The following is a 24414-nucleotide window of genomic DNA, read 5'->3' on the forward strand; positions in this document are numbered from 1 at the left end:
GCAGAGAGAGTATTTTTGAAAGGGGAAATATGACAGGGTAGAAGAGGAGAAAGTCTCTTCCTCTCCTCCTCCTCCTCTCTACCTCCTCCCTTGCTTATTTGGGCATACCCCTTCGGGATCTAATGGCAGTGAGAGCTGTGTGGAGTGACCTTGTGAGGAGTTGGAAATTCCTGCAAACTTTCCAGCCTGGAGTTGCCTCAGACCCAGGCCATCAGTAGTGCGAAAGCAACTCCCCAGGTGAATGCAACAAGCAGCCATCAAGGTTTTTTTCCCCAGTTTTATTAGCTATAATTAACATACATCACTGTATATATTGAAGGTGTATAGCATCATGGTTTGACTTACACATACTAGGAAGTGATTACCACAATAAGTTTACTTAGCATCAATGATCTCACATAGGTAAAAGTAAAAACAAAGAAACAAAAGAAACAAATTTTTGCTTGCCATGAGGGCTGTTAGGATTTATTCTGTTAACAGTTTTCTTGTAAATCATATAATAGTGTTAGCTACAGTCATCATGTTTTACATGACATATCTAGTACTCATTTATCTTCTAACTGGAAGTTTGTACCTCTACTTCCTCATCCCCCACCCCCTGTTTCTGGTAACTATAAATCTGATCTCTTTTTCTATGGGTTTGGGTGGGGTTTTTTTTGGTTGTTGTTTTAGTTTTTTCAATCCCACATATATAAGTGAGATGATACAATACTTGTCTTTCCCTGACTTAACATCACTTAGCATAATGCCCTCAAGGTCCATCCATGCTGTTGAAAATGACAGGATTTATTCCTTTTTATGGCTGAATAATATTCCCATGTATATATGTATACCACAACTTCTTTTTTTTTTTTCTTAAGCACGAAGTATTTATTGACATCAGTATTTATTGGCAGGTACTGTGTTAAGATATTAATACAGTTTTAAAAATAAACTTTTATCTGAAACCACTTTGTGTACATTACATTGAGTATTACTTTTTAAAAAAGGCATTTAATATAATTAAATTTTCTTCCTTTCAAAATAACCATTATCTGGAAATATGTTATAAACATAATGTATCTAGCTAGAAAAAAAGAAAAGCAAGCATTAAAATAAATCAGTAGAATCTAGTATAATTTAGCTCTTCTGAAGTATTCTATCATCGTTATTTTTTTTGCCAAAGCCTCCTGTTCCAGGGAGACAACGGTAGACTATTATGACAGGGTATACTCCATCATGCACCCCACCACAATGTGAATAGAAGTTTTTTTTTTGTAATTTTAAAATTCAAACATTTAATACATTGTGTTAAAATGCCCTGTGACGTTGCATTACTACTAAGTGTAGAGAAGACATCTAAAATAATTCTATATGCAAACTCACTTTCAATTTTGTAGTTTGGCAATGGATTTGGAGAAGCATGAAAATGAAGTTTTTAAAAAATTACTTTAAAAATATTTACAAATTTCAATAGTCTTTTTTTATTGTTTTATCCCATTGTTAAGTATTTTAATTTTTTATGATAATGGCAAAGCATGGTTAAGTATAAGGAATAACATAATAAACATACACGTACCTACCAATTAGTTTTGATACTTGTTATCTATGTATCAAACTTATTTCACCTATTTTAATTTTTTTTTAATATATGAAATTTATTGTCAAATTAGTTTCTATACAACACCCAGTGCTCATCCCAAAAGGTGCCCTCCTCAATACCCATCACCCACCCTCCCCTCCCTCCCACCCTCCATCAACCCTCAGATTGTTCTCAGTTTTTAACAGTCTCTTATGCTTTGGCTCTCTCCCACTCTAACCTCTTTTTTTTTCTTTTTTTTCCTTCCCCTCCCCCATGGGTTTCTGTTAAGTTTCTCAGGATCCACATAAGAGTGAAACCATATGGTATCTGTCTTTCTCTGTATGGCTTATTTCACTTAGCATCACACTCTCCAGTTCCATCCACGTTGCTACAAAGGACCATATTTCATTCTTTCTCATTGCCCTGTAGTACTCCATTGTGTATATAAACCACAATTTCTTTATCCATTCATCAGTTGATGGACATTTAGGTTTTTTCCACAATTTGGCTATTGTTGAGAGTGCTGCTGTAAACATTGGGGTACAAGTGCCCCTATGCATCAGGACTCCTGTATCCCTTGGGTAAATTCCTGGCGGTGCTACTGCTGGGTCATAGGGTAGGTCTATTTTTAATTTTCTGAGGAACCTCCACACTGTTTTCCAGAGTGGCTGCACCAGTTTGCATTCCCACCAACAGTGCAAGAGGGTTCCCGTTTCTCCACATCCTCGCCAGCAACTATAGTCTCCTGATTTGTTCATTTTGGCCACTCTGACTGGCGTGAGGTGATATCTGAGTGTGGCCTTGATTTGTATTTCCCTGATGAGGAGCGACGTGGAGCATCTTTTCATGTGCCTGTTGGCCATCTGGATGTCTTCTTTAGAGAAGTGTCTATTCCTGTTTTCTGCCCATTTCTTCACTGGGTTATTTGTTTTTTGGGTGTGGAGTTTGGTGAGCTCTTCATAGATTTTGGATACTAGCCCTTTGTCCGACATGTCATTTGCAAATATCTTTTCCCATTCCGTAGGTTGCCTTTTAGTTTTGTTGGTTGTTACCTTTGCTGTGCAGAAGCTTTTTATCTTCATAAGGTCCCAGTAGTTCATTTTTGCTTTTAATTCCCTTGCCTTTGGGGATGTGTCAAGTAAGAAATTGCTGTGGCTGAGGTCGGAGAGGTCTTTTCCTGCTTTCTCCTCTAGGGTTTTGATGGTTTCCTGTCTCACATTCAGGTCCTTTATCCATTTTGAGTTAATTTTTGTGAATGGTGTAAGAAGGTGGTCTAGTTTCATTCTTCTGCATGTTGCTGTCCAGTTCTCCCAGCACCATTTGTTAAAGAGACTGTCTTTTTTCCATTGGATATTCTTTCCTGCTTTGCCAAAGATGAGTTGGCCATACGTTTGTGGGTCTAGTTCTGGGGTTTCTATTCTATTCCATTGGTCTATGTGTCTGTTTTTGTGCCATACCACAACTTCTTTATCCATTCATTCATTGTTGGACACTTAGGTTGTTCCCACATCTTGGCTATTATAATAATGAGGCAGTCAAGTTTGAGAAGCAGAGCCCTATTAGAGTAGTACTGCTCAGACTAGAATGTTGACAACAGTCTCCTAGGGACCTTGTTACAATGCAGATTTTTAGTAAGTTTGGAGTGGAGCCTGAGATTCTGCATTTCTAATAAACTCCCAGGTGAGGCCGATGTCCTCGGATCATGGACCACACTTTGAGTACTGAAAGTATAGAGTTGGAGTTGGAAAACTTTTCATGTAGAAGAACAGATAGTAAATATTTTGGGCTTTGCAGGCCATGTCAAGTCTACTCTTGTAGCATGAATGCAGCCACAGACAATATGTGAACAAATGCATATGGCTGTGTGTATAAATCTTTATTTATAAAAACATGCAGCAGCTGGAATTTGGCCTGCAGGCCATGGCTTGACGACCTGATCTAGAGCTTTCATAGTCTCAAGTTTTTGACCAACACCTTGCTGCTTTTCTCTCTTGTTGGGCCAAATCTTGAGTAAGAATTAAGTGGTTTTATAAGAGATTACTCATTTGCTTTGTTGAATGATGAATAATTGATGATGACATTTAGGCTGCTGTTTACAAGCAATGCACATTGTCCCTTGGCTGTGGCTCATTGCTTTTCCTTGAGTATAGGTGGCCTTTCTGATTTCCTTCCCTAGACTGCCTTTTCAGAGGTAGATCAAAACAGAGCTAAGACTTGTTCCAAAATGTGACCCATGGGCATCTTAGAATAAATAACCAGGGTTGAACTGTGGTGGCAAAGCAACTGTGGTGGATTTGGGTCGCATTTCCTTTTTCTTTCTTCCACCACTTAGCTCTGGAGCTTTTCGTTTGAAGGAATGGCCACTGGTACTCTGGAGAGCAACAGGGGACCTGGGCCCAAGCAGTTCACATTGACATATGTCACCCTCATAGGTCTGGCTATTCTGGCAGCAGAAAGTTACATGTTGCTGATGATATATCCTCAAGAACAGATGATGCAGGACCAAATTGTGAGTTTTGGGGGACCCAAATTTGGAACCAAGGACTCTTTGCTCAGAAGGCCCGTGTTCCTTCTCAAGGTCTTCTGGGGTAGGATTCAAACGTTCTTGATCTGTGGCTTGTGCATTTTTGTATTTCTAATCCCAAAGCTAGTTAGGGTTGAGCTTTAGGAAAGTTTTAAGTTTAATTGGTTCAAAATTGAAACTGGTTCTCATTTGTCGTTATGACCGTACTTAAATCCTTAAGGGAGAGATATTATTTGTCTTTTGAAATGCGAGGACAAGGGCCAGAAATCTTGGGCCAGGGATGCTCATGCTAGACTCTTTTTCTCAGGGTGGTTTTTGCCAGTGGATCTCCTTGAGATTGATAATCTCTCCCTGGGGACCCACTCCCTACAACTTTCATTCTATTGGTGGAGTCTTATTTACCTCATTACCTTGGTTGGTCTGAAAAATAGATGCTCTGATATTTCTAGACTGGAAATACTTTCTTGCCTTTCTTTTTATGTTTTGACCTCCCCCCTTGGCAAACTCTTGGTCTGCCAGTGAAAATTTAGTTACATTGGTGTCCAGAACCAAAAGCTCAATGCTATGATTTTTAGGGAGGGAAGGTAACTCCTTCCTTCCTTCCTTCCTTCCTTCCTTCCTTCCTTCCTTCCTTCCTTCCTTCCTTCCTTCCTCTCTCTCTCTCTCTCTTTTCTTTTCATTCATTCATTCATTCATTCATTCATTCCAGTTTTTGAGAGAGAAAGAGAGCACATGTGCACACATACACAAGCCGGGGGTGGGGAGGAACAGAAAATTCCAAGCAGGCTCCATGCTCAGCATGGAGCCCGATGCTGGGCTCAATCTCATGATGGTGAGATCATGATCTGAGCCGAAATCAAGAGTTGGACACTTAACCGACTGGGCCACCCACGTGTCCAGGGATGGAAATGACTTCTTTTCTTTTAATATTTATTTATTTATTTATTTACTTACTTATTGAGAGAGAGGGGGAGAGAGAGACAGAGAGAGAGAGAGACAGAGAGAGAGAGAGAGAGAGAGAGAGAGAGAGAGAGTGAGTCCCAAGCAGGATCCATGCTGTCAGCGCAGAGCCTAACACAGGGCTCGATCTCATGAACTGTGAGATTATGACCTGAGCCAAAACCAAGAGTTGCGTGCTTAACCTACTGAGCCATCCAGGTGCCCCAGAAGCTTCTCAAAGGTATACTTAAAACTCTGTCTACATGCATCTTGTCGTTCTTACAGCTGAAAAAGTTATTTGTCTGGGCATGTTGAATACGGTTACTGGTGCAGAGGTGGTCCGTACATTACACATTATTTAGTTCATTTGGATTCATAAAAATGAATAATATTTACATAATAGAATATTATTTTTCATCCTCAAAAGATGGTGAAAATATGGGCTTTTGAAGTCAGGTTAAGGCTAAATGAATCTGGGCTAAGAGGCTACTTTTGGCCCTTAAATGTCTTCAGGACATGGGGAGAGTTATATACCCTTTCTGAGTCTCAGCTCCCTGAGCTGTGACATGGGAAGGCTCTGTACCTACCTGTTGAGGTGGAATTTATATCTGATGAAGAAATGAAGCATTTAGCCTAGTACCTGGTTCATAGTTGGGATTCAACAAAGAGCATTGCGTTTGTTATTATTTAAAATGTTATTTCTATTGTTACTAATTCATTTTGGCCCTGGGATCTCCTCTTTGAAGACGACCTTTTCACAAGGTGCTTCTCTTCCCATCTGTTCCCATCCCATCTTCTATATTCTTGTAGTATTTTCCCTTCCCTCTCCCCTTTCCCTTTCCTTTCCCTTTCCTTTCCCTTATCCCCTCCCACTCTTTCTCCCTCTCTCCCTCCTTTCCTTCCTTCCTTTTGCATTTTGTTCTCCATATATGATCAACTGTGAGCTCCTTGAGGACAGGAATGCAATTTATTAAACTCTGTATCTCAGCTCCTGCCATACACGACAACATGGATGAATTTCACAGATGTACTGTTGAGTGAAAGAAGCCAGACACCAAGAATACACACTTTTTTTTTTTTAAGTTTAAGAACAGGCAAAACCAGGGGCATCTGGCCGGCTCAGTCAGTAGAGGATGTGATTCTTGATCTCAGGTTTGTGAGTTCAGTCCCCGCGTTGGGCATGGAGCCTACTTAAAATAAATTAATTTAAAAAAACAAGCAAAACTAATTTGTGGAGATAGAGGTGAGAATGATGGTTATCTTGGGTGTAGAGGGATTATTGATTGGCAGGGCACAAAAGGAGACTTCTGGATACTTACAATTGTTTTAAATCTTGTCTTGGATCTACTAAGGGGCCTGCATGTACATTTAAAATGTTTTTGATTTGTACACTTAATGTATGTGTACTTTGTGTATGTTATAGCTTAATAAAAATTTATAAAGACGTTTTCCAATATGCAGCACTTGTTTGGCGATTATTAGTCTTTCAAAAAAAGGCTGAATATTGAATGGATGTTATGAAGAAAGTGGTCAGTCTTAATCACCATATGACTTTGGCCAAATTTTAAGGAAATTGTAGCATACATTTTGAAAAACACAGAGGATGTCATAGTTTGATTTGGTACTGTTATTTGCAACACTGATTGCATCTTCGCCTGGCTGTTGCAGAAAATAAAATAGGGATAGCAGAACTTGTGATTTGGGACCATTTGTGCAGGTGGCATGGCACGGGACAACGGAGACTTAGGGCTATAGTCCCATCAGGTCGATGGAACACCTCATTTTTAATTGAGTCTCTTGCTTCCACCTCTGTGTTTTCTTTCCTTCCCCTTGTCCTTTTATCATTCGTACTTTGAAGTGAAATCTGCAACTCTAATAGATGCTACTGACGCTCATGTGGCAGCTCTACCAGATGGTATTTGAATCTCGGGTGTTACTTGAAAAATGAAAAGACCAAACACATGCACAAATGAATGAAGGTTGAATTAATCTTTATAATTAAATGGAATATTACCCTGTTATGACTGATTTTAGCTTTCAAACTGGATTGCATGCTAATTTTTCAGTGAACTGTAATTGTATTAACATGGCTTTTTAGATGCTTCAAAGTACTTAAAATAGATTTGCCAAGTTACTGAGAGAAAAGTTACTAGAACTTTTAATCTAAACATCTCTGAGATCTTGGGGTACATTTGTATTATGACTTGTCATTGTAAAGTATTTTCCAATGGTTGATCAATTCTTTGCCCTTGTCATCCTGGGATTTAGGTGGCACTGGCCACTGGATTGAACTGCAGATGCCCAGTGAACAGTCAGAAATTGTTGGAAGAGAGCCTGGTGCTTTCTTCATAAAGTACTCCTGTTGGTGTAAGAGTGGTGGTGACCAGTGGGATGCCTAAGCAATAATGAAGGGGGGATGAACCCTTGTGTTATGGATGGACACCACCATGGCAGGCTTCTCAGAAGTGATTCTAGAAGCCTTGGCAAGTATCACAACATAGAGCATTTAGCAATCTAGCCCAAAGTTGAGCATGCAGGAGAATCCCTTACCATACTGCTTCTTAACGCTGAGTGACATTGTACCCCTGGGGAACATTTGGCAAGGTCTGGAGACAGTTTTGGTCACAACTGTGACGTGGGGAAGGGGAGAGTTACTGGCATCTAGTAGCTTGAGACCAGGGATTCTGCTAAACATCCCACAGTGTGCAGGACAGACCCCCACAGATGAGAATCATTTGGCCCAAATGTCATTAGTGCCAAGGTTGAGAAACCCTGCCTCACAGTAAGGTTTGTTATAATGCAGGTTACTGGAGTGGAGTCCTGAGACGTTCTGCCTTAGTAGGTCTGAGGTGGGTCTGTGAATTTTTGCATTCTTAAGCTCTCAAGTGCTGCTGCCACTGCCAGTCTAAAAGTAAAGCTTTGAGAAGCCCTGAACTAGAGGGCTATGGTGTCAAAGTTGCGAGCTGTAGGTATGGGCGTTGGTTGTGTGGCATCCCTCTCTTGTAGAAAAACTATGTGACAATTCACATTGGCCTCGTTTAATCATTCAGCAAGGTTATCTCATATGCTCTTTGCTCCCACATTATGAGGGAGGGAGGTGAAGTTTTTTTAGGCTAGTAAAGAATTGTTTATGTCACAGGTAAACCTTAATGGAAAGAATGACCACAGGGGCACCTGGGTGGCTCAGTCGGTTAAGCATCCGACTTTGGCTCAGGGCATCACTTCACAGTTCGGGGATTCAAGCCCCGCATTGGGCTCTCTGCTGTCAGCACAGAGCCTGCTTCATATCCTCTGTCCCTGCCTCTCTCTGCACCTCCCCCTTCATTCTCTCTCTCAAAAATAAACAAACATTAAAAAAAAAAAGAATGACCACAAGACCCACTCATTTGCAGTGTTGATGAGAGAGTAGGATATGTTCCTTTAAGTTAATCTCCAACTTGGTTTCCATTTAAATAAGTAACTTAATAATTGAAGGAGGATTAAATAGCTGACTAAATTTACCTGAGAAATATTACGTGTTAGGGACTGGATGTTGCTTGTGTGTTTCTAAGCCCTTTGAATTTTGACATTTGAAAGTGATTTTTAATAATTTCCATGCAGTTTTTCTTCCCCCCCAGAAGCACATTGATTTTTCCATGGTATTAATTCCTGCTTCTGGTTAATATTTTTATGCTGTCCCTGTTTTAAAATTCAGGTGGTTACCTCAACAAAACATGAAACCTTATGTTGAGTCACGTGTTTATATCTTGATGAAACTGTTCAAAAACTTAACCTTTGACCCTTATCTTCCCCTTGCTATCTTTACTATTAGTTTTGAAAAATCTGTGAACCTTTTATTGTGAAGAGGTGTTGGCAAACTACTTCTACAAAAACCCAAGTAGTAAATATTTTATAGGCCCTGTGGTCTCTTTTGTGGTTACTCAGCTTGGCAGCTGGAGCTTGAGAATGGACATAGGCCACTAGACAAATAAGCTTGGCTATTGTTGGAGAGGAAAAAGTTTTCCTCTACCCTTTGAGGTCCAGTGTTTGGGGCCTGCGAATTAAACTGCCAAAGACAGATTAGCAAGAAAAAGGACAAAGTTTATTCCCTTAAGTAGGTGGGAGCCCACAGCAAATGTAGCTCAGAGAACCCCATTGAAAATTTGGGGCTTAAATACCATCTTAATGGGAATGGGTTAGGATTTCAAGTGGCAGTAAATGGTGGGAAATGATTGAGCAATATATGGGGGAAACTGATAGAAAGTACAGTTTGTTTTAGTGAGGTCTGTTTATGCAATCTCATCTCTGGTTATAGGAGTCATTTCCTCTGGCATAGAAAGCCTCCCTTGAAGCTTCCATGACAGTGGAATTCTTCTGGAAGGCTCTGCTTTTAAGCAAATAAGGGGAGTGTAGAGAAAGCCTCTTCCTGCATCTATTGATTCTCAAATACCTCCATTTCAAAAGAATTCTTAGGCCATGGTGGCATATTGTGCACCCCTTCAGCAGATTCCTGTAAAACCATTTACAAAAACAGGTGGTGGACTGGTTTTGGCCTGTGGGCTGTAGTCGCTGACCTGATGTAGAGCCCTGTGTGGGTGACAGAAAAAATTTTCGTGACTTTGGCCCATATAAAAGCCTGACTACAATATCGGACTGTTCCAGCTCTTGGGCTTTTCTCATCTTGGCTATGTCTGGACAAATGGATTTAGCTAATTGAAGCTTAGGATATTCATTTGAGAAGGTTTAGCAGCTGTTGTGTGTTTGCAAAAAGTTTGTTAGCAATTGACTATATGTGATTGAAAGTAATAAAAAGACACTGATTTTTTAAAAAATTGTATGATCTTGTCACTCTTCCTGTTCAGTTTTAAAGGGAGTGTATGAGACTTCCCTCTGTTTTTAAGGTAATATTGCCCCTATCTACCCTCAGGGGGATATGTTGTTTTATGGATTAATCCTTGGATAGTTTTGGGTTCTTAACTCTATCACTGTTACCTGCTCCATTTATTTACTAAGAACATCCAAATTTTTGTTTCTTTAACTCTGTTGGGTGCAGTACTCATCCAAGTGAGGGGACCATCACAAAGACATCCAGGAAATGTTCAGCACCAGTTTGGCTACACTATAGCTTACCCGTGCGTGTGTAGTTTTCCTTTTTCAGACTGGAAAAACTGCCCACCTCCAAGACACATGGAGTTGGAGTTTTCAAAACAAGAGGAGGGATGGATGGAGCTGGTTTGCGATGTGGAATACTTCCTAGAATGTTGTCTGTGTTTCACGAGAAATGGGTATTGTCTGCTCCACTGGGACATGACTCAGGCAGGGTTTAGGATGGAAGAGCCGAAATCTGAGCCTTCCTGGCTTCCAGCTCTTGTAAAATCACAACTGTGACTTGCGCCTATAAAGCCCTCTGATTTAGGGGGGCGCTGAACTTATCTTCCACCCCAGCATGATGCATGAGCCTGTGAACCACACCCAAAAGCAATTTGCAGAATTAAAGTTTTCGAAGACTCCTAATAAATCAGTGCCATTCTTACTGAGAAGATAAAATTTGATTTTTCAGATAAATGCATTGTTATTATTTGTGGGATCCAGATAGCCCCAGAGGATATTAAAGCCTGTTCCCCAGGCTAATTTTCATCAATACCGTCAGCTCTGTTTAGGATAATATCTTCTGCCAAGGCATCTACACTAGTCCATCATTTGTTTGGTATTATGAAAACTGCCATTGTTTTGAAGGATAGTGTAATTCATGTACGGTCTCCTGAACTTTTGGATGCTTAAAGCTCAGAATTTTGATTGATGTTTAATCATTATTACAGAACTCATCAGAGAGAATGAGGCCTCAGTGTGGTTAAGCTGACTAAAGCTTTCTTTTTTTTTTTTTTGAATGTTTATTTATTTTTGAGAGATACAGAGACAGAATGCAAGTGCGTTAGGGGCAGAGAGAGAGGGAGACACAGAATCCAAAGCAGGATCCAGGCTCCAAGGTGTCAGCACAGAGCCTGACGCGGGGCTCGAACCACGAACCGTGAGATCATGACCTGGGCCGAAGTCAGACACTCAGCCGACTGAGCCACCCAGGTGCCCCCTGACTGAAGCTTTCAAAGCCATTGCAAGCTTAAAAAAATCGTGCTATAAATTGTTTGTAAAAGGGCAATTGATCATCGCGTTCCTTTTTTTTTTTTTAAGTTGGTTAAATTTATAAAAAAGAAAAAAAATGTGCTAAGAGACTTAACTAGGAAGCAGAAACACAAAGCTGTTTAATTAAGTGATTAAAGCGATCCCTTTGATGTAATACATGCAAGATGTTTGAGAATTTACCTGACTCTCCAAAACAGCCAAGTCGGTGGGGATTAAAACAAATGAGCTTTCCATCTTGCTTTCTGCCAATCAGCTTAATACTAAGTGGCTTTGAAAATTCAGGAGTAAAGCACCCCTCCTGACCAGTTTTAAATCAGTTTGGTCATCTGTGTCAAAATTAGACAGTGTTTCATTGTCACAGCCAAGTAAAGCAGAATTACGTTTGTTTCTGTTTTTCCCACCAGCACTGTCACGTTGTAGTGTACCTTGTGGAAAATTCTGGGAAGGAGGGGTGACTTATATGTTTAAATCACATTGTGTTTTAAATTTCTGATGTTCATTGTTTTTCTGAGTTCATCTGTGATAGTTATTCTCTCTCTCTCAATGGAATAATCCTCACTTTATGAACTCTCTGTTGTCTCCACAGGATTAATTGTAATTTTTTAGAGCTCTAGCCCTAAGACTTTAGGGCAAGGAATAAACTCCTAAGCAATTAAGATTTGTCGTATGTACATGTTAATAATAGCAAAGAGCAAAACAAAATAAAAAGTAGCTAAAAATGCATGCAGATGCACATACCCCCCCCCCCCCCCCCCGCAGCACTGTTCAGTGTGAATCACTTGGGCGGGCATTGTTGAGCACTTCCTGTGTACTAGGCCCCGTGCCACCAATTGAGGCGACTCGATGAACATTCCACTCTTATTGAATTGTCTATGTCAGCCCAGCAAACTACGGCTCTTGAGCCGTGCTTGGCATGCTGCTTATTTCTGTATGGTCTACAAGTTAAGAATGGATTTAACATTTTCAAATGGTTTAAGGAAATCAAAATAAGAATATATCATGATACATAAAAGTTATATGAGATTCAAATTTTAGTGGAACACAGACACAGCCGTTCATCTGTGTGTCATCTACAGCTGCTTTCCTAGGTACAATAGCAGAGTGGAGTAGTTGCAATAAAGACCATATGGCTGGCAAAACTGAGAATATTTACTATCTGATCATTTACGGAAAAAGTTTGCTCGCCCTTGATCTAGGTGATTCAACTTTTCTTTTCCCAGCTCCTTTATTATTCAAATACTTCTTTTCAACTCTCTGCTTTACTGTATTTGTATTAGAAGTAAAATTACCCACATTTTACACATGAGAAACTGAGAGGTTCAGAAAATTAAGTCAGTGCTGTTACTTTGTAGTAGCAGTAATGGCAAGTTGTCATAGAATATTTTTCCTCAGTTCCATTATACAAATACAGTGAGACCATGGATCATTTATATATTTTTATGTTTCGTTAGCCAAGGAAAATCCTGGCCTTAGAGTACTTTATCAATAAGTTATTTGTTGATTGATTGGAATAGCTTATATTAAGACAGTTTTGGTTGTCCTCAGGAATCAATTCCAATGGATTTTAAACATTGCTCCATTTTCCAGAAAGTTCCCTTGGTTCTGACAAAGTCTCTTTTTCCCCTACTTTTTTCCTCCTATGGTAAGATCAGTTAATATGGAAATGTGCCTTGATATTAGCAGCCTTAAATGTCATGTGGCAGACTGTAACCTTTCATATTTTCTGATACTGTTGTTGACATTGGTTAGAGTGGTTTATCAACCAAATTACTCATTATATGAATCAACATTTATTGTGTGTCCGTCTATCACTTGTTGTGTGCCTGCCATTGTGTTGCATGTGGGGAACACAATGGTGATTACATGGAATAGGCCATTGGCTTAATTTGAGTAGTAGCAGAAAGAAGGTTCTCTTAGCTATAAAAGCCTCCTTTATAATTGGATTTATCCCTTTGCTTAATGAAGTACTGTTTTAAATACAGATCTTTCTTCAGGGTTAATACATTAGATTGCTATTAGTCACTCACATTTTATTAAACATTAGTTTGAGACCTCAGTGACAGCTAATGGATTAGCTGCCTTGAGGGAATAACAGTTTTGATGGATGGTGAGGGAAGGGGAGATGACTTTGGAGCCAGTGCATTGCCAAGGAGAGGCCAGTTTGGGTATGGTCAGGGAGCAAGTGGTATGAACACCCCCAGGACCTGCTAGATGTTGGGAGGAATGGATACAGGAGACAGAAAGGAGAGGGAGGCAGAAACCAGTATGGCAAATATGAAAGGCAACCTTTTTCTTTGATCTTTTCTAGAATTAGCTTTCATAGTGTTGCTTGTGTCCATTTTCTAAGGTGTGTGAACAGTGGCCCTCAAAGGAGTCCCCAGACTTTTTTGGAAGTGTGAATAGTCTGGGTTCTCCTGGCTCATGCATAGAGTTTGGCTTTGCTTGGAAAATCTTCCACCATGCTCCAAGAATCTCACGGGCACATCTGTCTCCGCGTTGACTACCGGCTTGCTTCACCAGCCTTTCTCTCTCCCCACTTTGCATGGCCCTCTGAAACTGGACCTCTGATTAAAGAGAGTGACAGTCTTCCTCAGGGGAGTTCAGGCATTTGGTTAAGAGTGTGATCTGGTCTGGCCTTACCTGAAGGACCCTCTAAATAAGCACACAACAATTACTCTAAATCCCTGGAAGAAGTCACGTTTCTACTTTCTGTGTGTAACCTGCAGTTAGCATTTATTCATCGTCTACTCAGGACCAAGGCATAAAAAAGTGCTTTACAGGATGTGTCATTCTGAATCCTTGCAGACAACCCTCTGAAGTAGGCCCTATATTTTTCTCAGACTGCATCTGAGGAAAAGGAGAGCATATTAGGGTTACATTCAGCTGCAGCTAATGGAAAACATGGTATACCATGCCTTAAACAAATAAGGGGTTTACTTTCCTTATGTCATGGAGGAGAAAGGTAGGAAGTTCAGGGCTGATATGCTGGGCTCCAGATGCCATCAACCCGTCATTCCAGCATCTTTAGCATGTAGATCTTCTTCACGTTTCATGCCTTGTGATTACAAGATGGCTGCTCTACTTCTGGCATTGAATTGGCATTATAGGAAAGAAGAGGAAAAGCTAAAGCAGTGGTTCTCACTTCAGGGCAGTTTTTCCCCTAGGGAATTTTTGGAAATAACCGGAGACAATTTCGGTTGTCCAGACTTGGGGTTGGGTGTTTATACTGGCATCTAGTGCATAGAAGAAGCTGACAACACTGCTAAACATCCTACAGTCTACTGGACACCTTCCACAAAACAATTATCTGGCTCAAAAATGTCAATAGAGCTGAGATCTAGAAACCCTGGACCAAAGGAAGAAAACACAAACCAGCCAAATCTGTCCTTTTTAAAAATGGACTCCTGGAAGTGGAACACAGCCATTAGCCAGAATCTCATTCCATAGCCAATTCTAGCTGCAAAGGAAGCTAGGTGATACAGCTATTTTTTTGTTTGTTCTTCTGTCATCCTGAACAGAATTGGAGTCTGATACTAAGAGAAGGAAAGTAGAATGGATATTCAGTAGACAACAGGAAGTACTTGCTTCTGAAAAGTAAGAACTTTGTACAAGGTCACAGAGGTGGTGAAGATCAGCAGTGGCTTGAGCCTACTCCATTGAGGAAGGACGTTTGGTTGTCACATGCAGCAGTCCCTTTCCAGAACTTTGTCTGAATAAGGAATGCAAATGCATGCAGTGGTTACAGAAAACTCTGGAGTTTTTGATCAGTCACAATCAGCCTAGGAAATATTCCTTGTCGAACATAATATGCAGTCTGTTACCTATTTATACCACCATTCTCTCAGTATTTGCATTGGGACTTGCCTTTCCTTCTTGTCTGTGTCACCAACCCATGGGGTAACTAATTTCAGGCTTGTCTCACCATACTTTGCCCTTGAGCAAGTCATCAAGCTGTTGGTATTCATTTATCTCATTCATGAAAAGTAAAAAGGTGATGTAATCACTGTTTGCCTTAAAGTGTGTATCAGAGTTCATGCAGGAACATGAATGCCCTTCAAAGTGTATCAAGGAAGAAGATGTATAATACAGGGAATTGGAGGCTTCTGCAACTGTTGGGAAGGCTGGAGAGCAAAGGCCACAATCTCTCAGTGAACTGCTGCCCTCACACAGAAGGGGTCTTCTCAGGAGACTGCCTGGAAGCTGCTGGCACAGCGCTCCCTCTGCCATCCGCAGATGGCTCTGTGTCTGCCCATAGCTCCCAATGAAGTGAATAAATAGTGTCTCCTTCTACCTTTGCAATGTCCTATAAGTTGTTCTCATTGACAGATTCTAACGTGGAGCCATGCCCCATGGGATTTCTGGAGATGGACTTCTGAAGCTTCTCGGAGAAGAATGTAGAATGGGGCGGGGTGGGATGATGTGGAACTGACAACAGACTGTCTGACAGAGGGACCATTGGAGTTTGAATGGAGGCATACATAAAGGGCACATTTTGGAAAGAAGAGCACTCTGTTCAGCTGTTGGCAATGTTGCTACTAGTCTTATTATCTTATTCTATCTATATGTCCTTGGGAGATGAATTACAGATTCTTTGTAGCTCTCTTCTGGCTCTCTTCAAGTCTTGGTATTGCTAAATAAATAATAAAAAAGGATTCAATGACCTGCATGTACAGTGTAGAAGGTAATATATTCTGTGAAGCTCCATAGTGCAGTGGGGGTCCCAGAACGCGAGGTTTGAAAAACAATGCATAATTCATCAGCATGCTCCAGGAAGACCAGTGTTCAGAAAACGATTGTGGATGACCCAGCTTATATATCTCTTCACTTTTGGGGAAACTATCTGGAGCTCTTTATTTGCTCTATGTTACGCAAGTGACTAGTGGCGAGCTCATAAAATGCAACGAGGACTTAAATGCAATGAGGGAAACACTACTACAACAGTCTTGAAACAAGGGAATTTATAGGCATAGGAGGCATTGTGTGGCGTTGGGGGAGAGTTGTAACCTCTAGTTATCTGTTCTCTAGATCACATCAGGCTTTCAGTGTAACTCACAGGTTTTTGAAGGCAGAATTTGATCTGTGCTATATTTGAGGCTGGAACGACAAAATCCATTGTGACTGTGTCCTATGGCACTTGTAAAATCCTTTCTGAGTCTTTGAGTTTCAAGTTTCTACTGATATTTAATATTTGAATTATCTCAAGGAAGATAAGGAAAATGTATTATGTTATTCTGTTTATTTCTTGGGTGAGGAAAATTGAAAGGGACTAAAGGTAAAAAACTCATTAGCAAGAGCAATATGCAAAGGTCACTGGTTTTGCTGTGCTCAAATAAAACCAGTGTGTTTGGAGTTGCCTGGTGTCTAGTGTTGGGTCTTCTGGAGACAAAGCTGGAGATGAGGATTTGGGTGCAAGTGATTTAGGATTTATTCTGCAAGTGCTCCCAAGAGAAACCAGCAAAGGAATAGGGGAAGCCAGCCAGAGAAGGGTGAGAGACAGCCAAGGGTGTGATTTTAGGGGAAGTCTCAAACAGCCTGATTGTTCAGGGGAACTCTGGAGTGCAAATTAGACCTCACAGTTTGTCCCAAATTGAGGCAAAATAGCGGGGCTTTCCTACTCCTGCTACAGCCAGGCATTGGCTGAAGGCTGCTGGGGTAGGTGGGGGGTGGGGATGGGATCCGAAGGTAGATGAACTCCCAGGAAAGAAGTGTTTGAGTACAGGCCAGGGGCTCCAGTAGCCCCAGGGCAGGCCTTCTAAGATCTGATGTGCTGGCCACGATAAGAAAAAGAACATTAGATATGGGGAGGGATGTGGAGAAGCAATAAAAGGGATCCCAGGGGGATCTGGGTAAATCCCTAATTTCTCTTTGAGTAAGCCACTCTTTGGTTTTTATGAAATCTAGAATCTGGGGAGAGGAGAGAGACATATTTTCACATGGGATTGTAAAGTTTCTCTAGAGCAAGAGTTGGCAAACCTTTTCTACAAAGGGCTGGATAGTAAATGTTTGAGGTTTTGTGGGCCACAGAGTTTCTGTTCCAGCTACTCAACTCTGCCTCCGTAGTGCAAAAGCAGCCACAGATTATGTGTAAATGAGTGGGTGTGGTTGTGTTCCAATAAAACTTTATAAAAACAGATGGAGGTGGGGTGGGGAAGAGAGGGGACACTAGATTTGGCCCATGGTTTGCCAGTCCCTAATATGCAAGTTCCTTGTATGGGCCCAAGGTGATTTTTCCTCTATTCATTCTCTTTATGCTGCAGAACACAGGGAGTAACTAGTATGTCTATCAAAGGGATGGTTGTGACGCATCTTACGTTAGTTTGGACCCTCTACCTCCAATCTTTCTGGCATTCTGGCCAGCATCATTCTCAGTGTTGCATGGTAATCTTGCTGAAGGGTGATTCCTCTTGTTTTACTCCTGCTAAAAATATTTAGTTCTTTCCTTTCTATTGACTTTTTTAAAAAAGTGTTTTATTTACTTTTGAGAGAGAAAGAGAGACAGAGCGTGAGCAGGGGAGGGGCAGAGAGAGAGAGGGAGAGAGAGAATCCCAAACAGGCTCCCTGACGTAGGGCTCGAACTCACGAACCGTGAGATTGTGAACTGAGCCAAAGTCGGACACCTCACCAACTGAGCCACCTAGGCGCCCCTGTCCTCTCCTGTCTATAAAATAAAATACAGACTCTTCGCATGGCATTCAGGAATCCCTGTGAACTGGCCCAAACCAGTTTTCCTGCATTGGTTACTGCTCTCCCCTCCTAGTACTTTCTAGTCCAGCTGCAGCAAGCTACGCCCCCCTCTCTGTGCCATGATCTTCTTTCCTGGGCCCTGTCTTTGCCCCTTTTGTTTGCTCTCCTGGAATGTTCTTCATCTCACTTCTGCATTTTGAAGTCCCAACCATTCTCTAAGGATCAGTTTGGTCACCTACATTAAACCTTTTTCCCATGAGGAATTAGTCTCTGCTCTGGACTTTGATAACAATATTTTCTTTGTTTTAAAACCTGTATTTTATTCTTACTATATATTTGTTTGTTACATTCACTGTACTGTTAACGTATTGAGGGTAGGGACTGAATTAAAAAAAAGTAGATTTTTTTCCTGCATTTCACAGTGGGTTGTATATAGTGTAGTAGATACTCAGTAAAGAGAGTTTTCAGATGAAAGTTGCATTCCTATGTTGTGTGATTATTAATGATTTGAGTGCTGAGACTCTGACATCATTTTTTTCTTTCATTTTTATAGGCAAGAGCTGTTTTGGCAAAAGTTGGCTATCCTGAGTTTATAATGAATGATACTTATGTTAATGAAGACCTCAAAGCAGTAAGTGCTAAATATACTGTGTTTTTGTTTTTTTGGCAAGTTTTACTGGCCTTGTGCCTTTCAACTAACCCAAGTCCCAAGCACTTAAACCGGGTAGTGCCAGAAAGCACCAACTTTTGATTCATTCCTTGGCTAGATATGAGCCTTAATATGCCAGGCGTATCACAAGATTTAGAGCAGATTCAAATTAAAGGAAGTGTCAGAAAGAATGCATAGCTGAGTGGGTACCATAAAGCAAATGGACCTGGATTCGGTCTAATTTGATCATAAAGGAAAGAATTAAGCAAATTGAGTATTTTACAATTAGTGGGCATGTTCTAATGTAAAATGCATGATTGTTGTTAAACATTCTTTATGTGCTTCACTCCTATTAAATGACGAGTAATAAATCTGCCTGCTGGGAGTTAACTTCATTAAACTTCATGAGTGTTTTGGCAGATTAAGTGCACATACATATGACTCCATAATTTATTGTGAGTTGGACTGTATATTTGCAGTAAGCTATTGATGGAGGAATAGTAATGATTCTTTTATTTTCTGATATTTTGGGACATGTATTTTCCAGTAGATATATTCACCACAGGGCTTTCTAATCACAACCAGTGTTACTTCCTTTCCTATAAATAGTTCTGATAAAGAACTTTTCTTCCTCACAAAACCCCCTATTTTTACCACTTACTAGATTTTCTTGAAAAAGTAGTTTTTTAGTTTGTTAAATAAGTAAGGTTCTGAGGTACAGGTCTTTCCTGAAATTGTAGTTTGACAAGTCACATATCTAGAAGAAGTCCTAGCTTTGTAGATGAACATCAGACTTTTATAAGCTTATTCAGAAGTGAGAGAAAGCTTTAATGATAAAGTTTCCCCATTGGGCTCCAAGATGTGGCCTTCGAAAGCATATTGATCCAGTTGCTATGCAGGAAAATACATATGCTTCAGCCCGTCTTATACATTGTTTTGATGCTGAATGGTCTCACTATTACTATGATAATTAAAAATATTGCTCCACCTGACACATTCCTGTACATTATATTTTAAGCTCCACAGTGATCCTATGAAGTAGATGGTGTAAGTGATTTCCTCAGTGTTCTACGGGGAATCCGAGCCTGGACTGACATCTGGGCCCAGAAAGCTCTGCAAGGTCCTGGTCAGGCACCTGCACTGGAGGAAGAGTTGTGGGTTTGAAGAATCAATGGGAGCTCCTTCCCAGAGCTGGTTGGGAAGGGGGAAGAATATGGGGGGGTGTCATATTGTCTAGGGGTTAAGAGCACAGGCCTTGGAGTGATTCTGCCTTTTCTACTTATTAGTTGTTTGATCTTGTGCAGCTTTGGTTAGCTTCCCTTTGGTTATTGGCTGTGGGTTTGCAAGCTTCTCAGAAGCTTCCTGGGGTAATCCGAAACCAGGCCCCATGCTCAGCGGGTGGGGAGTGAAGGAAGAGGCAGGCCACTCCAGGTTGGTAGGTGGTAGTTTAATAAGCCAAGGTGCATCCCTGCACCTGCTCGCCAAATCTTAAAAGTTTATATAGAGGCTATAACTAGGTTCAGTCATGTATACTGTGTAGGTGTTCTCAACACCTCATCACTATCTCAAGGCCGTGTCCTTGGAGCCGCCTCTGGGAGCGGGGAAAGGCAAGTGGAACTCACATTCCAAGTACAAGTATACAAATGTAAAAGCACCTTGCATAATGTTCTGCTGCATAAGTAGGTTCCCTGTGAGGGGTAGCTATTACTTTGTGGGTCAGAATGAGAACTGTCACTGCTGAGAAGAGCATCACCAGGGCACAAAACTCCTTAGGAAGAGAGCCTGAGTGAGACTGGCAACTATTCCAAGTCAAAGATGTAGATGAGACGGTGTGAGAGACATTTTGGTGTAGTGGTTAGGAACGCAGGCCCTGGAATCAAAGTGCCTGGAGTTAAATCCCTGGTCTGCCATTTACTAGCTGTGTGGCCTAGAGTAGCTTATATAACCTCTCTGTGCCTCAGATTGCTCATATTAAAATGGCGATGACAGTAATAATCCCTCCCTTACATGGCTGCTGTGAAGATCAGGTAAGTTAACATATTTAGAATATTTAAAACCTACCCTGGCACACAGTAAGCACAATATAAGTGTTAGTTAGGACATCTTTAATATGTAGTTATGATAGGTTATTTTGGTGTGGAAAATTCATTATGAATTGACTCGTGCGGTATCCAGGTGCCTCAAATTGATTTAAAAGGCTATATAGATGGAACAGTCTCAAGCTTTAAGCAAATAAGATCGCACCAAGGGCCCACTGTCCATATTGAGTTGATCAACTTTTGTTGGCAGTCTGCTGTTGTCTAAGGTAAGTGCCCAAAATGTAAGTACTCACCGAATGCAGTGAGTGCTTGCACTGAATCCAGATGCTGGACAGGATGCACTGTTTGGTATGTTTCCTTGTTTCTCTAGGGTCTGAACTGAAGCCATTAGACACCAAGATGTTAAGCGCTTTTGTCAAGAAACGGCTTTCGTCTGACTCATTGCCAGAGTAGACACAGTTGAACTCAAGAGATGCTAACAGTTTAAAAAATGGGCAGTGAGAAAACATCCAGATAGTGAAATAAAAATACCTCTGTGTTCAGAAATGGATAGAAGAAATGAATAACCCCCAACCTGAAACTAGGTAAAGGATGCTAGATGTGATAGTAATAGTGTCACCGAGGTAATAGCTGGCATACAGTGAGGCTGTGTTTTCAGGTCTGGGAAACATGTAGGTAAGGGCTACTCTAGGGCCTGTGAGAAATTTTTGGTAATACAAGCTCTGAGTGTTGAGAGGCTGTTGGAAATGAAAAACAGCTTACTTCATTTGACGCAAGCAAAGATACGATTCATCAGGCAGAAAGGCAAAAGGAAAGAGCATAGAGATTAGGTAATGGATCCGATGAAGGTCAAGGAGAAAGGTTGAAGTCTGAAGTTGGGCTCATGTGGAGGTAAGAGCAAATGGACAAGAACTTAGAGGCAAATGTAAAGAATTAGAGGAAAAAAATTTTTCCCTCTGTGAGTTGACAAGGTAAACTGAGATACCCAGCAAAGTATTTCTGAACACCGCTCGTAATTTAGTCTTTGCAAAGAGCAGGAGATGCCCTTTGTGTGAATCCCGAGTAGCATGCGGGAAAACCTACTAGTTAGCTTAAACATGTAGGTGTAGGTCCATTTTCAAATTAGCCTCACAAAGTGTTCTTTCATTGATCCTTGATGAAAACAGGCTCAAGAGCAAGTTGGCGTCAGTTGTGGAAGGGTTGGCGCATTAGCCTATTAGCCAGGAAAGCCACAACCACACTAGACATTTCAGAGTGAGGGGAATTAATAGGAAGAGGGGCTGAAGATTCTTCCAGCATCATCATAAGAAACAGGAGAGAGAATGAAAGAGAACAAACACAGCAGCTTTTCACCTCCTGCCACCTGCTGATTTCCCCCAGTGCCTCCTATTGGCAGGAAGCCAACTGGCACTCGGGCCTGGGAAATAGAGTTTTCAGATTCCCAGCCCCAGCATTATAGAACAGAATAAGCTGAGACACAGTAGGTAAATAGTCGGCCCCACTAGGCGTTTCACTCATTCTTGTGAAAGCCAATGGAGAATTAGAGTAAGGGCTAAAGTCAGAGTTCCAGCTGGCCTCTATTTACTTAGGAGAATTGGATCTAGGTAATTTTTTCAGAGGAGATCAGTGTTTCTGGTGAGTGATAAACACATACATACATAAACATATAAACACACATATAGAGATATACAGATGTGTGAACCCACACAATATTCTCTGGGGGTGGATCTTGGTCTTCTCTAGCCAGTGGAGCGTGTGTGTGTGTGTGTGTGTGTGTGTGTGTGTGTGTTTGTCAGTGACAGAGAGTGCTACTGCTGCTATGCAAGAGTGAGGTGATATTTAGGTGACATGCTCCGGAAAAACAGGGTGTAAATAATTCTATACAGTAGGTAAAGAAACAAAACATTGTCCTGAGTTCTTGCAAGTTACCTCTGGCCACCATGGCCCTGAAGAACCAAGAATTGCCACTGGAGGGCAGTGCCCTGGTGTCTGCTAACCTTCCAGCTAGCCTTCCTTAACTCCCACACACTGGCCTCCATCTTGAGTATTCCCCTGGCAAGAGCAGGCCATGACCTCCTCTTTCCCCCAGTGGAGGCTACAGGGTATCTGGTTCCATGTGGTTCCTGGCTGATGTGCTAGCTGGTGATCCTGAGAGTCACCCATATGTGGCTGCTTTTGGGAACTCCATCATCCACAGTATACCATATATGTAAGTTCAACATTTTGAACATTATCTCTATGTATGTATGTACGTATGTATACACACATAACACTTATGGACAAAGCCATCTAAATGCAGCAATCTTGCATATTACTGTGCCATAACTAAGGGAAAATGTAAGTATGAAATCTGAATTTCATTAAGGTTTTAAAAATTCTATGGATGCCTAGCATAAAACCTTTCTTACAGACACTTGGATATATCTGAGTATCTTTACATGGATTTAACTTAAGTGTTGTACAATCTGTACATCCTATTGGCTTGTGTAGTGTCTTATCAACATGTACTTATCCTACAGGGAAGCTGATCACATTTCCTTGTTCTGCCCTTCCTACATGTTCCTCACCCTTGAGGTGTGGTAATAGCTTTATCTCTTTATCCCTTAAGTCTGTGATACTTGATGCTTGGCATCCAGGATAGGATTTCCAAGAAGAGAAATTCACATTCCCCTGAATTTTCGGATCTGGATGGCTGTTCCTAGGAAATGACATGAGAGCCCCAAATAGTTTCCCAAAGATCACTCAGTTGAAAAGTCAGATGTAATTGATTGAAAATCATTATCAGCTTGACCTATGTTTTCACCAGTAACAGGACAAGAGGCTTTTGAAACAATTAGTGTCCCTTTCAGAGTTTAAACATTATTTTTGAAGAGTATAGGTGGCTTTACAATGTTTATGTGCATTCGTTGTTGCTGCTATCTCTGCAAGTGAAAATTTCCCAGTGGTTGCTGGGTTTCATAGTTTTTTTCCCTTTCATTGAAGGGCCTCCTGAAATATTTGAAATTATCAAAGTATTATCACATGGTAGAAAATTTGGGAAATAGAGAAAAGGAATGAAAAAGCACCCATGATATTGGTACTGGCACATAATAATGCGTACTTCTGTTTCAGTGTGTTGTTTTCTTTCTAGTTTTGTATTGCTGAAATTGATGCTTACAAATAATTTTGTATACTGACCTTTACCATGACTTATTCTTTTGTCCTGGTCTTCCAGAGCCTTAACTAGCATTATTTTCACAGCTGTATGATAAGTAAACTGTCATAATGTATTTACTCACTGCTTCTCCTCCCATCTTTAGTTCTTACAGTCCCCTCCTCCTTCCCTGTACTGTTTCTGTTGAATCACCAGCATTCTTATTGAGACCAATGAAAGTAACATTGAAGTAGGAGCCTAATGATTTGAACCATGTGGCCTTGCCAAGTTCCATAATCTCTTCAGCTCTTTTCCCATCCATCATTTGGGAATAACATGCTGGCCCTTCTGTCTCCCCAAACACTTAACTTGTGTCACAGAGAAAAGTAAAATTTTGTCCCGTTACCTGTGTTTTCCATTAAATAAATGGACTAGAGTGATTAAACTAGGGTAAGAAATCACAAAATTCTGTTTAATAATTAATACTATTTTAAAATTGTCCTTCTAAATATACATAAGCCATGGACAAATTGTAGTTACTTGCCTCTGAATTTTGTTCCCTATGATTATTTTTATGGCAGTGGTAGGACCTTATTTATTTAAAAGTATTTTTAGACTTCGGCCTGTTCTTTTTAAGGAAATTTTTGGATGGTTTTCTGTTTAATGTCTATAGAACAACCTGAATATTAAGGCTTTTTTTTTTAATTTTTTTTTCAACGTTTATTTATTTTTGGGACAGAGAGAGACAGAGCATGAACGGGGGAG

At 40.7% G+C, this 24414-nt stretch overlaps 1 protein-coding gene across 1 annotated transcript in view; it reads left to right on the forward strand.

Annotated features, from left to right (window-relative positions):
- The window catches only part of PHEX (phosphate regulating endopeptidase X-linked), a 220773-nt gene that overhangs the window by 134318 nt on the left and 62041 nt on the right, over positions 1-24414 (forward strand). Inside the window, exon 15 of the mRNA XM_047076000.1 lies at positions 18382-18459. Coding sequence (XP_046931956.1) covers positions 18382-18459 — 78 coding nt within the window. The remainder of the gene's footprint in view (positions 1-18381; positions 18460-24414) is intronic.

The sequence above is a fragment of the Lynx rufus genome, unplaced genomic scaffold, assembly GCF_022079265.1.
Source record: "Lynx rufus isolate CCGP_SWC_20201006 ecotype Redwood Valley unplaced genomic scaffold, mLynRuf1.p SCAF_14, whole genome shotgun sequence".
In the NCBI taxonomy this organism is placed as follows: domain Eukaryota; kingdom Metazoa; phylum Chordata; class Mammalia; order Carnivora; family Felidae; genus Lynx; species Lynx rufus.